A 12,692-nucleotide genomic window follows, 5' to 3' on the forward strand; every position below is an offset into this window, starting at 1 on the left:
CTTTAAAAAAATGCTGTTAAACTCCCCCCTCCCCCATTCCCCCTCCTCTAGCCACCGTAATCCCTCTCAATGAAAATAGTTAGTACATGTAATACAGTCAAACCTCGTTACCTTGAACTCATTGGGACCAGGTAAAAACTTAAAGATATCTGAGGATTTGAGATATCGAGGAATAAGAGGTTGGGATTTCCAATCACTTCGACATATCCACATGGTATTTGAGATATTAGTGTTCAAGATATGGAAGTTCAACTGTACATTAAAAAACAAAGCTGAGCTTATAATTTCCTATTAAGTAAATATTATTAGCAGTTTGCACTGTAACACTGTATTAAAAGGATGCTGAATATATAAACAACAACTGGGGAACTTAATATACAGTGTATATTGAATTATCAGAGATTTGTATTATAAAGACCTTTATACAGTCAAACTTGTCTTATCCAGACATTGTGTATTCTGAAATCTAGCTTATTTATACCAGGAAAACTTTTAGTCCATTTCTGTAAATTCAATTCTTTAGAACATTGTCTTACCTATTATGCATGTTGTATAATCCGGCAAATTTGGCACCAGTGGTGTCTGAATTAAAAATTTTTGCTGTTTTGTTAAAAATAAACTAACATTTTTAAAGTACGTGTCACTGTAACATTAGTCATCAAGACCATAAAATGAGAACAGACAAACTTTAATTTAAATTTTGAAAATCAAAGCAAAATTTGTATTTGAATGGTACAAGAAATTTTAATTAAAAAAAAAATTTCTTCTTAAAATAAAATTCTAAATTTGGACTTAATTCTGCTCACAGTTTAAGGTCTTGGGGACTTATTATTTGCTTAAAGTCAGATTATTCAGGTAGTTTTCTGGTTTATTTATAGGAACTATAATTTGTCCTGCCACTGAGAGTTTTGTTCATTGGAGAGACCCCATAGACCGCTGTGAGTGGGGACTAAACTTCACAACCCCCGCTGACGCCCAGAGATTTAGAGACTGCTGCACTGTAAGTATTGTGGGATGAATGGGGGGTGAGGGATGGGGGTCACTGTTGTATTTATTTATATATACATGTATAATGTATTTATCTGCATTACAGAAAACTGGGATGGGGAGGAATTAGTTTGTAGGAGATCTAGGGATTTTTTTATTGTGTAAATGTTGCTAGTATTTATTTCATTTGGGTGGAAAAGCAGCTGTTCTTTTACATCTTAATTTCCTTAGAAAATAACTGTTATTTATATCATGCTTTTTAATGATTTTAACAAGGAAACACGCTATACTGCATGGAAATTTATGCCATTTGTGATTTTATTAGCACAATACATTTGAATAATAAGGATGTAACTTAGTCATTAATTTCCTCACAGCTAAATAATTCTTAAATATCCTAACTAAATGCTAAAAGATACCCTCTGAACAATGCACCTTACAGAATAAAGGATATAGCAGTGTGCTGGTTCATGTACGTATATATGTCTGTCTGATAATCACTCTTCTTCTATACATTAAATTAGATATCAATTCATCTCTGATAAAAGGACTGTTTTTAATCTCTCTCTCTCTCTCTCTCCAATTTATTTGTTAAATACTTAAATGGATGGCCTAGCCTGGTAGAAACTTTCTTCACAATTCATCAGGTCTCATTTAATAATTCTTCTCACTACAATCTTTTCTCTCATGTTTTCAGTTTCTTAGCAGATTGAGATTTTTCCTTTACTATGTAGGAAATATTGTCAGGTACATGTTAAATCAAAATCAGGAAGATGCTCACAAATTGTATGTTGTGTTGTATCAGGTACATGTATTTTAACAAGGAGATATTCACAGTCTCATAATCTGCCTATTTTTAAATTTCTGTCTTTGTCCACAGAACCCATCTCAGAAATTCTCCAGGAAGGCCAACTCGGCGAGCTCACTGAGACTGAGTCCCCCAAAGGTGAGATACCTGTCAATGTCAATGACAATGATTTTATTCTTATAATTGTATAAACATACATTGTAGAGAGGAGGTAGGATTAGATACAAACACATAGAAAAAGAATATAATACATTTATTATAAATGGTACAAAATATCATGTTAAGATTCAAATCAATTATTTCCATCTATAATTTGTTTGACAATCAACAACAATTTGCACAATTTTTTCAGTATTGAACAGTTTGTTGTTGAAAAAAGTTGTTTAAATTTCTCAATATTTGGTCTGCATATGAGATAATTTGAAATATATTTTAACCTTATCTAGACTAAGCCTTCCCCCCAAAGGTGATTTAAAGCTGTCAGTAACTTCTTAATAACCAATCTCAAGGAGACTTGAGCACCCAAAGTTGAGATAATTATACCTGCCAGTAACTTCTAAGTAACCTAGCTCATCGAGACTAAGCCCTCCCCCTCCCCCTCAAAAGTGAGATACGTAGTTTAAAGCTGTCAGTAATTTCTTAATAATTTACACCTGCCAGTAAGTTGCAAATTCACTGAATACTCTTTTATAATCAATCCTCTTAAATCCCATGTACAAGGGTCGAAAGTAAGAAATGTTTGAGTTTAAATAGATGTGTTTTTGCATTTCATGGACATATAATATACAAAATATTTGTAAGATAGCTTGCCACGTAATCTTGATTTTTTGGTATAAAGTTTGAAATGAATCTCTGATTTTTTGGACCAGAAAACTGTTCCAGAGCTAGTTGTCTTACAGTAAAGACAGTAAAGGTAGTTTTTTCTCTATAAATTTCAGAAGGTAAAAGGTAAAGATAGATCTGTTTCCTCCCCTAATTCTCCTACACGCTACTTCCACCACCACCCCTCTAGTCAGCCAGATCTTAGATCCACCACCACTCACCACCACCATCACCACCACCCCACTCTACAGCGAAATTCTGGATCCCCCACACATAACCCCGCCTACAGAGCAGCCTCTGCTCCACAGGAGCTGTCAGGTGACCAGTCACATGACCCTGTGATTGACAGACGAGAGAAGGCCGCCACAATACCACGTGGGCTAACGGAACCAGTGGCAGAACTTCAGACGTTTAAACCGATCGGAATTCTCAAACCTCCCTCAACGTCTTCTGTTTATGATAATGTGACAGGTAGCTATAAATAGCATTCATGGTCAATATAATATTTTTTAGATGCATTGTATTTTAAAGTTTCTTTATAAGGATTGAACAAAAACAAAAAGGTCTTTAATGCTCTTTAATGTTTAGTGTGACATTGACTCAAGGTCACTTTAGGTAAGTTCAAGGTCACTTGCAGAAAAATAATTAAAAACTTGTGTCTTGTTCATAGCTTTGTGAGAGAAACACATGTGATCCCCCCATCCCCTTCCAAAATTCGTCAAAACAAATTGACCTTGAGTCCAGGTCACAGTATACCTTCTGGTGACAATAAATCTATTTGTTTCTATGAGCTTCCAATGTTTCTCCATTACAAGTTTTATACTGAAAATTGGGTCTTGTCCATAACCATAAGAGAAAAATGTGCCCCCCCCCATCCCCTTCCCAAATTGTCAAACCTTTACTATTAATATGGCAAAGAAGTAGCAGAAAAATGAATAAGAAAAAATTCTTTTTAAGTTAAGGAAATCTGATCACATGAAAATGGTATTCAAATAAACACAAATCCTTGATTTATATTTTAGATAATTAGTTAATTCCCTACGAAATTTGAAAGTGTTGAGGCAGTAAAATGTTTAATATTGTTCTTCTTAACAGGTACTGTGGTGTTGCGGAAAACAAATAATACCCATGATACATCACACAGGAAGTCTATGCCTGCCGCTGTGTCGTTTGTAGACCACAATATATTAAGTGAAGCGCGACCAGCTTCAGCCATCCATTTCACACATAAGTTTTATCAGAGCCAGGAACAAGAAAACTCTTTTCCACAGGTGTCCCTCAGGCAGGGTGGCAATAAAAGGGAGAACCACAGGAAATCAAACCGACCTGTCCATATCGAAACTGCTTTTGTTGGTGATAACTCTTTTGTGACCTTTAGTAAGGACCAAGGTCATAGGATTTCTTACATCGATACATCCACTACCGTTGTCGCTCCGACACCGACTCGCCCTGATCAAGGTCAACCCGGTGTTAAAGAGTTCCCTAGGGAGGAAATCTCACAGAGCGACACAACTGCAGTAAGGTCAGATGTCTATCCATCACCTTTGACCTCAGAGGCAAAAGGTCATCAATCGCCAGCTGAAAACAGACTGCCAAATTCTGAGAATTTTTCTCTTGAAAACTTGGATCGGACTGAAAATAACGTGACACCAGGATCAGTTTATAAAGTATCAGTCAGCGCGACGGGTGTGAATGGAGTATTGACTGTGTCAAGGTCAAGCTTATCAGGATCTTCTTCAGAATCCCCAGAATGGCCTTCACCTCCGGAACCTTTGACCCCAATGACCCCACTTACCCCAGAGTGTCAGGTGGAGTTTGACAGTAATGTTTTAAAACGTATGTTACAATCGCTACCCGTGTCCCCAGAAGATCCAAACATGGATAACGGTTACCGTGATGATCCACCAGTCTCCCCAAACTCAAAATCCACTAAATCCGGACTTGGTCGTACAAAGAGTCTTAATACTCACGATCGGGTAAAAAAGCAACAAAATGGAAACCAAGTGGCCAAAAAAGTGGACCAGGGTCGTCCTAGTCGTTTCTTTAACAACAACAACAATTCGAAGTCCCGCCAGACGCGACTATTGATTGAGGAGGAACTGAAACTAAGGGACCGCTGCGTGAGGGACAGTTACGGCGCGGAGAGTTACCCCGACAGTGGGATCGGAGGGATGTCGGTGGAGAACGCCGGAAGTGTCTGGTCAGGAAACAGTAAGTTGGCCAATCAGAAAACAGTATTAATCTAGTCAACCAATCAGAAAATAGTAATCATTCAGTCAACCAATAAAAAAGACCGTCAAAATTTAGTCAACCAATCAAAGCACAGTATAATTTATGAAGTCAACCAAGAATAATTCATAATTAGTTAAAAAGAAAGAATGAACTACAATGGAACTTTAAGTATTTCGTACAGCATTGACTGAATGTGTGTGTGTGTGTGTCTCTCTCTCTCTCATTGGGTCAGTGGATATATGTTTCACAATTAAATTATTTTAATTTATATGGCATATTAAATTACCACTGTCTCAAGTCTCAGGACTTTGTAATGTTACAAATACACGTATATAATAGACATTGTATAGAACTTGCTCCCTCCCCTTGTAACCCCCTATGGAATTTAGGGTCTAGTTCCCCCCCTCACACCTGCTCAGATAACACACCTGAAGTTACCTGGAAATTACCTGCTGAGAGGAGCCACTGAATAATGTTCACACCTGATGTAATCTTTGTTGACTATTTAGTTGGGTTTTGTTTATCTTGGACATTCCAAGTCTTTTGTTTGTTGTGGGTCAGTCTGGCCAGACTTCAGTGGTCAAGACATTCGGAGTGGACATTTAACTGGAGACTTTGTGACTTAATTTGGTTCACTGTGTATACGGTAGTGGTTTGTTGCTCAGAAATATTTAAGGAATCCTGTGTGTTAAAGATTTACATTATAGGAAGTCCATGAGAGAATATAATAATAACATTAAGACTTTGTGTATCAATGTCGTGTTGTCAAAGAAGAACCCATCATGTATGGCAGGAATCTTCCATCTAATGTGTTTAGCATTTACGATCAGGAGATCTGCTACATGTTTGTTCAATACATTAGAATTTCTGTTATCTCTTGAATTCAGAAGACATTTTATCTGTGTATCAGTGTAGATCATTGTATCGTAAGTGTCATGTGTATCATTGTATCATCAGGCTGTAGTCTCTGATTCTGTGAATTCTACACACAGTGACGCTGCTGAAGTTAGCTGCAGGTTATTCTATTTGGTATTGACAATTCTTCGCTATTGATTGGAATTACTGTTGACAGAAGCCAGGCTTCTATCGTACGTGTCTATCAGGCTCTGCATGAGTATAACCAGGAACGGGGACCAGATTGTTAGAGGACCAAACCACACTACTTCCCCGTAGACCACTGGACACGTATGCCACAGGACTGACAGTTTTACGGTCAGTTATTGTCCAGTTCCTAATGACCTTTTATGACCCCTGGTTCCTGTTACAGGTTTCTTCTAATGAGAAATAAATGTCACGCACCGTGTTTACAAGAAGTCCCCATGTGGAACATAGTGATAGAACTCTTACATTTTGTGTGAGAAAACCATGAAAATCGCAGTTTGATGAGATTGGAGTCAGGTAGATTGACGACTTTTCATGGGATATAATTTAAAAAAGCATTCTCATCAGATCTATAGGTATTAAATGCAAAAGAGTTCTGTACAAGAAGATTGTAATTTGAATTGCTACGTCTGTGACCATTGATTTTGTGCCTGTGGGTTTATTGTGTTTTAACTATAGCCAGCAGCTCTTTGTCACCTGACAGAAGCTTCAATGGACACACACAGATCACAACTCAATCAAACCATTATTGACAATGAGTTAAAATATTGACTTCAGCCAGGAGAACTTGGAACATTTAAAAAAAATACAGTCACTGTAGCGACAGAGAGTACTGCACACTGGTGTTTGTGTTGACGAGATTGTTATCGTTTAATTCCCGTAATTATATCAACATCGGGTATCTGTCTGCGACGTTGATCAAGTGTGAATCTGGTCTGACGACTGAATTATAACACTATTAGATCGCTATCGGGGACAATTAATGAGAAAACCTGTCAAGTGTGGATATCTGAATTATAAAGCTAACTTAGATAGATATCAGTAAAGAGGTGTAAATATATCACACCTCATCAGTCAATAGAATTTAATTCTGTCTCTGGTCAGAGAGGCTGTCATTGAATCTATCATCGCAGTCATCAAAAGTGTAAACTCATCGTATTAGAGAACAGTTCCAATGATTATAAATTCAGAGCAGAGCCGGTTATATCTATAGATTTTCTAAATTCAATGTGATATCTGTCATTTTTATGATTCAGTATATTCCACAATTATAAAATTAGAAACAGAAAATGTGACTTTGAGGTTGGATTTGAACAGAGTTTGTGAAGTGCTGAACCATACTGTGTGATGTATGATAAATGTGAACTTTAACCCTGTTGCCATGGATATTATTGGGATGATACTGAGGAGGTCATCCAGTAGTTCCGAGCATGGTTAGTATATTGTAACCAAAGTAACGTATGGTCTGGGGAAAGATGGAAGTAGATTTATATATATACCCCTGACCCTTTTGCTTATTTTGCATAATACTGTAGGTGTACATGAATTGACATATTTAAAATTTAGCATATTTACTGGGTATTGATTTGTTTGTGTAATCATGAATTAGTGCAAATTACATCCACACACCATGTATTGTATTCATTAATGAATTCTTAGCAGTATTCATGAATTAGCGCATCCTTGTCAGCGCCAAAGCCACTAAATATGAAGCCCACTTTAATAAGTACACATACAGTATTACAGATTTGTTGAAAGAATTTTTTTTAACTTTCAAGGTCATATCTTGACAAGTCTGCAGGAGTTATTGCTCTTGGCTTCGATTCCTTGTCTGTTTTTCATTCAGTATAAAGGTGTAACTAGTTAGGAACACAGTACTCCATGTCCTTCAAATTTAGCTAAGACAGAATTCAAGAATTCCTTCAGATTCGCCAGCTCTGAGGGTTATAGGGTTAGTATTAATTGCTAAAGTGAATTACTTACAGTATTGAAGGAGTTCACTGAATTAACATACCAGTATGTATACATTTTCTCACTCATGCATTACATTAACTCTTTATAAATGTATCATTTATTTAAAACAGTGACAAATTTGACAAACCCCCCCCCCCCCTTTTGTAAGTGTCTATTAAGATTTAATGCCTACAGTGATAAATTCCCTGACCTCAGTGACACATTTCTCCTGTCCTGTAATTATACAGGAGCAGTAATTAATTGATCACCTGTTAGCCATCATTATCTACGTCTGTAGCTTGTGGACAGTAAATACACAGGTATTTACAGGTGTGTTACCTGTCTCAGGTGTGACCAAAATCTTGACATGTTAATTAATCTACCAAGGAGTTCACCTGTCCATTTGTCTGTCTGTTAAGGAGAGTTAAGAACTGTGTATTAGGTGTATTTGTATATATTATCAGTGGTTTTATACATGTGCAGGATATTTTATTTGGGGCACATTTAAATTGTTTTACAGGGAGGGAATTATATATTAATTTATTTACCATATTCACCCTTTTGGCAAAGTAGTATTTATAGGCTATTAGGAAATAGGTAAAATGAGAGTGAATTAATGCGTTTTCTGATGAAATTAAACCGAACTAATGGGAAAAGATATAAATGCATGAGCACTGAATTCTGATTTTAGAATTATGACCAAAAAGAATATTGTACTTTATAGCTGACTCTCGTTGTAATTAATACTAAGGGATTGTAATTAATACTAAGGGATTGTAATTAATACTAAGGGATTGTAATTAAGGGATTGTAATTAATACTAAGGGATTGTAATTAATACTAAGGGATTGTAATTAATACTAAGGGATTGTAATTAAGGGATTGTAATTAATACTAAGGGATTGTAATTAATACTAAGGGATTGTAATTAATACTAAGGGATTGTAATTAATACTAAGGGATTGTAATTAAGGGATTGTAATTAATACTAAGGGATTGTAATTAAGGGATTGTAATTAATACTAAGGGATTGTAATTAATACTAAGGGATTGTAATTAATACTAAGGGATTGTAATTAATACTAAGGGATTGTAATTAATACTTAGGGATTGTAATTAATACTAAGGGAGGTCTTATTCTGGTTTGTTATGAGTTGCCTGCATTACACACTAAGTGTTCCTATTAATTAACTGATTAGCTTAATGACTTGGAATAATAAATGTACACAGAGTGAATGGTGATCACACGAGAGTCTTAATTATAACATTTGAGTCTCTCTTAATTCATTCAGAGAAAAGGAAGAGTTTTCTGACTTAATTTTGGGTTATTTCAAAACTTGAAGTCAAGTATCTTTATATTGCACCATAATATATTTCAATTCAAGTTGTATAATTACGGAGGGTAATTTATATTTACATATCTGAAACTTCTGGAGGGAATAAAGTGGTCAGTTTACGAGTGTTGGTGATAGTGTCTCTGTGAGATTCACGTGTGAGTGTCACTTGTCGATTTGTCTACCTTGACTGTTTTATGACCAATTATACAATATTAATTATAGCAATATACTGTCTGGGGTTTTTTGTGTTGGAAACCCTGAAAAAAATATCTTAATTAAGGATCTCTGTGATTGGACTTAAAAGTGAAAATTTTTAACTGTGTTGAAGGGCAGTTTTTTAACATTGTCACATGAGCTTTGAGTCAAAAAGTGTGAAGATTATTTTTAAGAGCCCTGTCTATTTATATAGCAGCCCTGTGTCTGTCAATTTAAGTAAAATATGACCTTTGGTGGATAGATATGTTTATTAATTACCTACCCAGGGGAAATTGAAGGACACAACATTCCTTCTGATGAAGATGATGGATTATACTGTATGTGACTAACTTAACACTTAGCCCCGGCTGTGAAAACTTCAAGGACCTGTCAAAGAGAGAGATTTACTGCTATTTAAACAACTACCCTGCTCAAGAATTGACTCAGGAGTTTTAATTGTTTTTGGCTTTGGACGGATTATCAATATATTGAATTTTGTTTAACTGTAGAAACTCTATATTCAACATTGGAGATACAAATACAATGTGTCGAAGTGATGTAAGTTTTGGTTGTGAGTGAATATTGATACTTAATAGTCTAACGAATTTTTTGGGGGGAATTGACAAATTGAAAGTGGAGCCCCCCACATGCTTTGACATGAGGACAATAACAGCTGAGCGATCCTTGTTTACCATGTTTACTGTGCAGAAGTTCTAAGGTGACCTGGATTATCTAGAACCACGGGAGGGTACTGACTTAGAGTTCTTAGACTCGGGAGGGAGCTCGGAGGAGCTCGCCAGTGTAAAACGTACACAAATCAACCTTGTTGTGTTTTCTCTGCCAACTTTTCATGGGAGGATCCTGAACTTGATCAATACACGTTTTGTTAATTTATCAACATTCAGATTTTAAAAAAGAGAGATACCTGGCCACGAAGAGGAAACATCAACTTAGGAAAATAGAGCATTGTGTCATAGTTTTTATATAGAGGAATTCTGGCTGACAGCTGTTAATTTTTTTTTAAGGATTTTAGTTTCTCACAGGGGGATCCAAGTTCTTTTTTAACAAATCAGTAATTTTGTGAGGGTAGATATAAAGTTATAATTGTATATTCAGAAGAATTCTAGTTTTATATAGAATTTATCAGCCTTCTTGTGATCTGTGATTATGCTCAGTGGGGGATCTAAGATTTTTATATCAAAATCTGTAAGACTTAACTTATAATTTTATCTACTTCAGAGTCGTATGTTTCCTCTCGGTGGGGGATCCAATTTTTTTTTTCTCCTGTAAGCTATAATTTCTGTCTTATCTTGATTTTCATATGGTTGAACTTCCTGAGTTGATGCCCTGATTAAAAACTCTGCGACCTTGGAGATCTCAAACTTCTGATAAAGGTCAGCCCTGCCGAGTGTGGACTGAATCCATGGAGCTGAGAAATATTCTAGATCCCGGGGAGCTCAGGATAGAAATGGTGGAGGGGGACTGAGATGTGCGCTAATTAAAACTGTGTTATTTAATTATGGATTTTTGGAATTTTAGTGTAATTAAATATATCTGATTTCTCTTGCTTTGTAAGAAACCTGTGTTGATGATAAATCGGTAGCTGTGCTCCTGGAGATCTGATATTACAGAGAAGATGTTGTCGATGCTGCAGGATTAGATGTGTTGATTTGTTGGGAAAAAGTGACAAAGACAGAGTTGTGATATTAATAGCATAATAACACAGAAAGTGGTACTTATGCTGTGAGGAGAGAGAATTTTGTTTGAGGGCTGAAGTTATACATGAAGTTAAAGTCATTAACGTAAAGATTCTGACAGACTCTGGACGTGGTCACTGAGTGACAGCTGACCAAGGTTAAAAGGTCACAATAAAAGCTTCACCAGGGAGACACTGATTAGATCCCAGGGCTGAGAAAATTAACTCCTGGATAGAAATTCTGTTTGGCTTCAGCAGCATTGACAGAGGGCTCGCTGTCAATGTAGTGGAGGATTGGAATTTTCTTCAACAAGGGACCCAAGTGATTAATTCCAACTGACCAGTATGAGAGGAATGAAGATGGCTGCAGACAAGCAGAATAAGACATCAGTAAGGAATTCCTGTCTCTGTGTTGGCTATAACTACTTTTAACAGTGACTTTTCTCTCCTTTGAAGGCAACCAGAAGGGGAGAAGTGTTAGCTACACCCCAGTGAAAGTGTAATATGACTTCTTTTCCAGTGGTTCCTGGTTTGAGTTGATTGACCTGTTGTATTGGGGGTCCGATTGACATTAGCAGTGAGGTATATAGCCAGGATAAGCATTTCTGATTGACACGACCAGCAGGTCTCCAGCAGATCAGAGATCACACACAAAAAACTTAAAATCTCCAACCACTGCCTCTATCATATAACTGGGATTAATTTCAGTGAGGAGGGGTAGAATATGTTATTGTGATTAAAGAGATTATTTACTTCAGAAGGCAGCGAGGCTTGACAAGATCAGAGCATTGGTAATTTATACATGTAAGGAATAGAGGCATTGTGTGCAGGAGTATTCATAAAGCCGCTGAAAATATAAAACGGAATACTATAATGTCGACGAAAACCAGATGTGCTGAGGACATTGGTGATCAGGGAATGCTGGGTGCATTTACTTGTCAATAAATCTTTTAAGTCGGGGATTGAATGCTTCTCGTTAATAATACACGGTGGATTTTTAACTGAGAGAGTGCAAGCTTGCAATTCATATGCAGTTACACAGTGACAAAATCGTAATAAAGGGTGACTGCTGGCAAACATTACAGGGAATTCATAGAGATTGGATTTTATTATGAATTGTACCCGAATTCTGTGAATCAATGTGTATACAGGAGCCTAATGAACAGAAGGAACTTTATTGACTCTAGGAGGGGATCACATACATAGTATGATATACTGAGGAGGGATTGAACACTAAGTTATTGTTAGAGGGTGGGGGATTACTATAAAATGATAGAGTGAGGAGTTGGTTATATTTTGTTGCAATGGATGCCGATTTTTTGAGAAAGTTGATATGTGATATACAGCAGATAAGGGTGGAGGATGAAGTGTCCGAGGCCTCAGACAAGGGTAAGTATACTAACCAGGCTTACTGTTACAGTTAAAGGTGCCTCCCCCTCCCTCCCTCCCTCCCCGCCACCACCATCATTAAGGTCAATGTGAAAGTACCAGGTGTCAGACACTGTCTCCTCCCTTACAAGCCTGAAAATTAACATTTGCTGTCCCCCCCCCCCCCCCTCCCAAATTTTCAGTGATGACAATGTCAGATCACAGAGAAAGGATATTTATAATAATTATATTTGGGGTCCCTTAATCTGATGATCACCCCCCCCCCCTCCCAAGCCCCTTTTCCCTATCTAGGTGAACTGTGGAGAATAAGGCTGATTAAAAAGTTATGTAATAAACCAAGATAATCTCCCCCTCCCCCCATTTCATATACAGTTTTGCTTGATCCCTCATT

General features: G+C 36.8%; 1 protein-coding gene across 5 annotated transcripts in view; it reads left to right on the plus strand.

Moving 5' to 3' along the window:
- LOC133180783 (protein still life, isoform SIF type 1-like) overlaps nt 1–12,692 on the plus strand; it is a 59,739-nt gene that overhangs the window by 18,546 nt on the left and 28,501 nt on the right. For all 5 annotated transcript variants that reach the window (XM_061315247.1, XM_061315248.1, XM_061315244.1 and 2 more), the window contains 4 exons: nt 879–1,000; nt 1,868–1,933; nt 2,734–3,088; nt 3,713–4,828. In XM_061315247.1, the coding sequence (XP_061171231.1) occupies nt 879–1,000; nt 1,868–1,933; nt 2,734–3,088; nt 3,713–4,828 (1,659 nt within the window). The remainder of the gene's footprint in view (nt 1–878; nt 1,001–1,867; nt 1,934–2,733; nt 3,089–3,712; nt 4,829–12,692) is intronic.

Source organism: Saccostrea echinata, unplaced genomic scaffold, assembly GCF_033153115.1.
Source record: "Saccostrea echinata isolate AGI-Se365-2 ecotype Australia unplaced genomic scaffold, CSIRO_AGI_Sech_v1 ptg000007l, whole genome shotgun sequence".
Taxonomy (NCBI): Eukaryota; Metazoa; Mollusca; class Bivalvia; order Ostreida; family Ostreidae; genus Saccostrea; species Saccostrea echinata.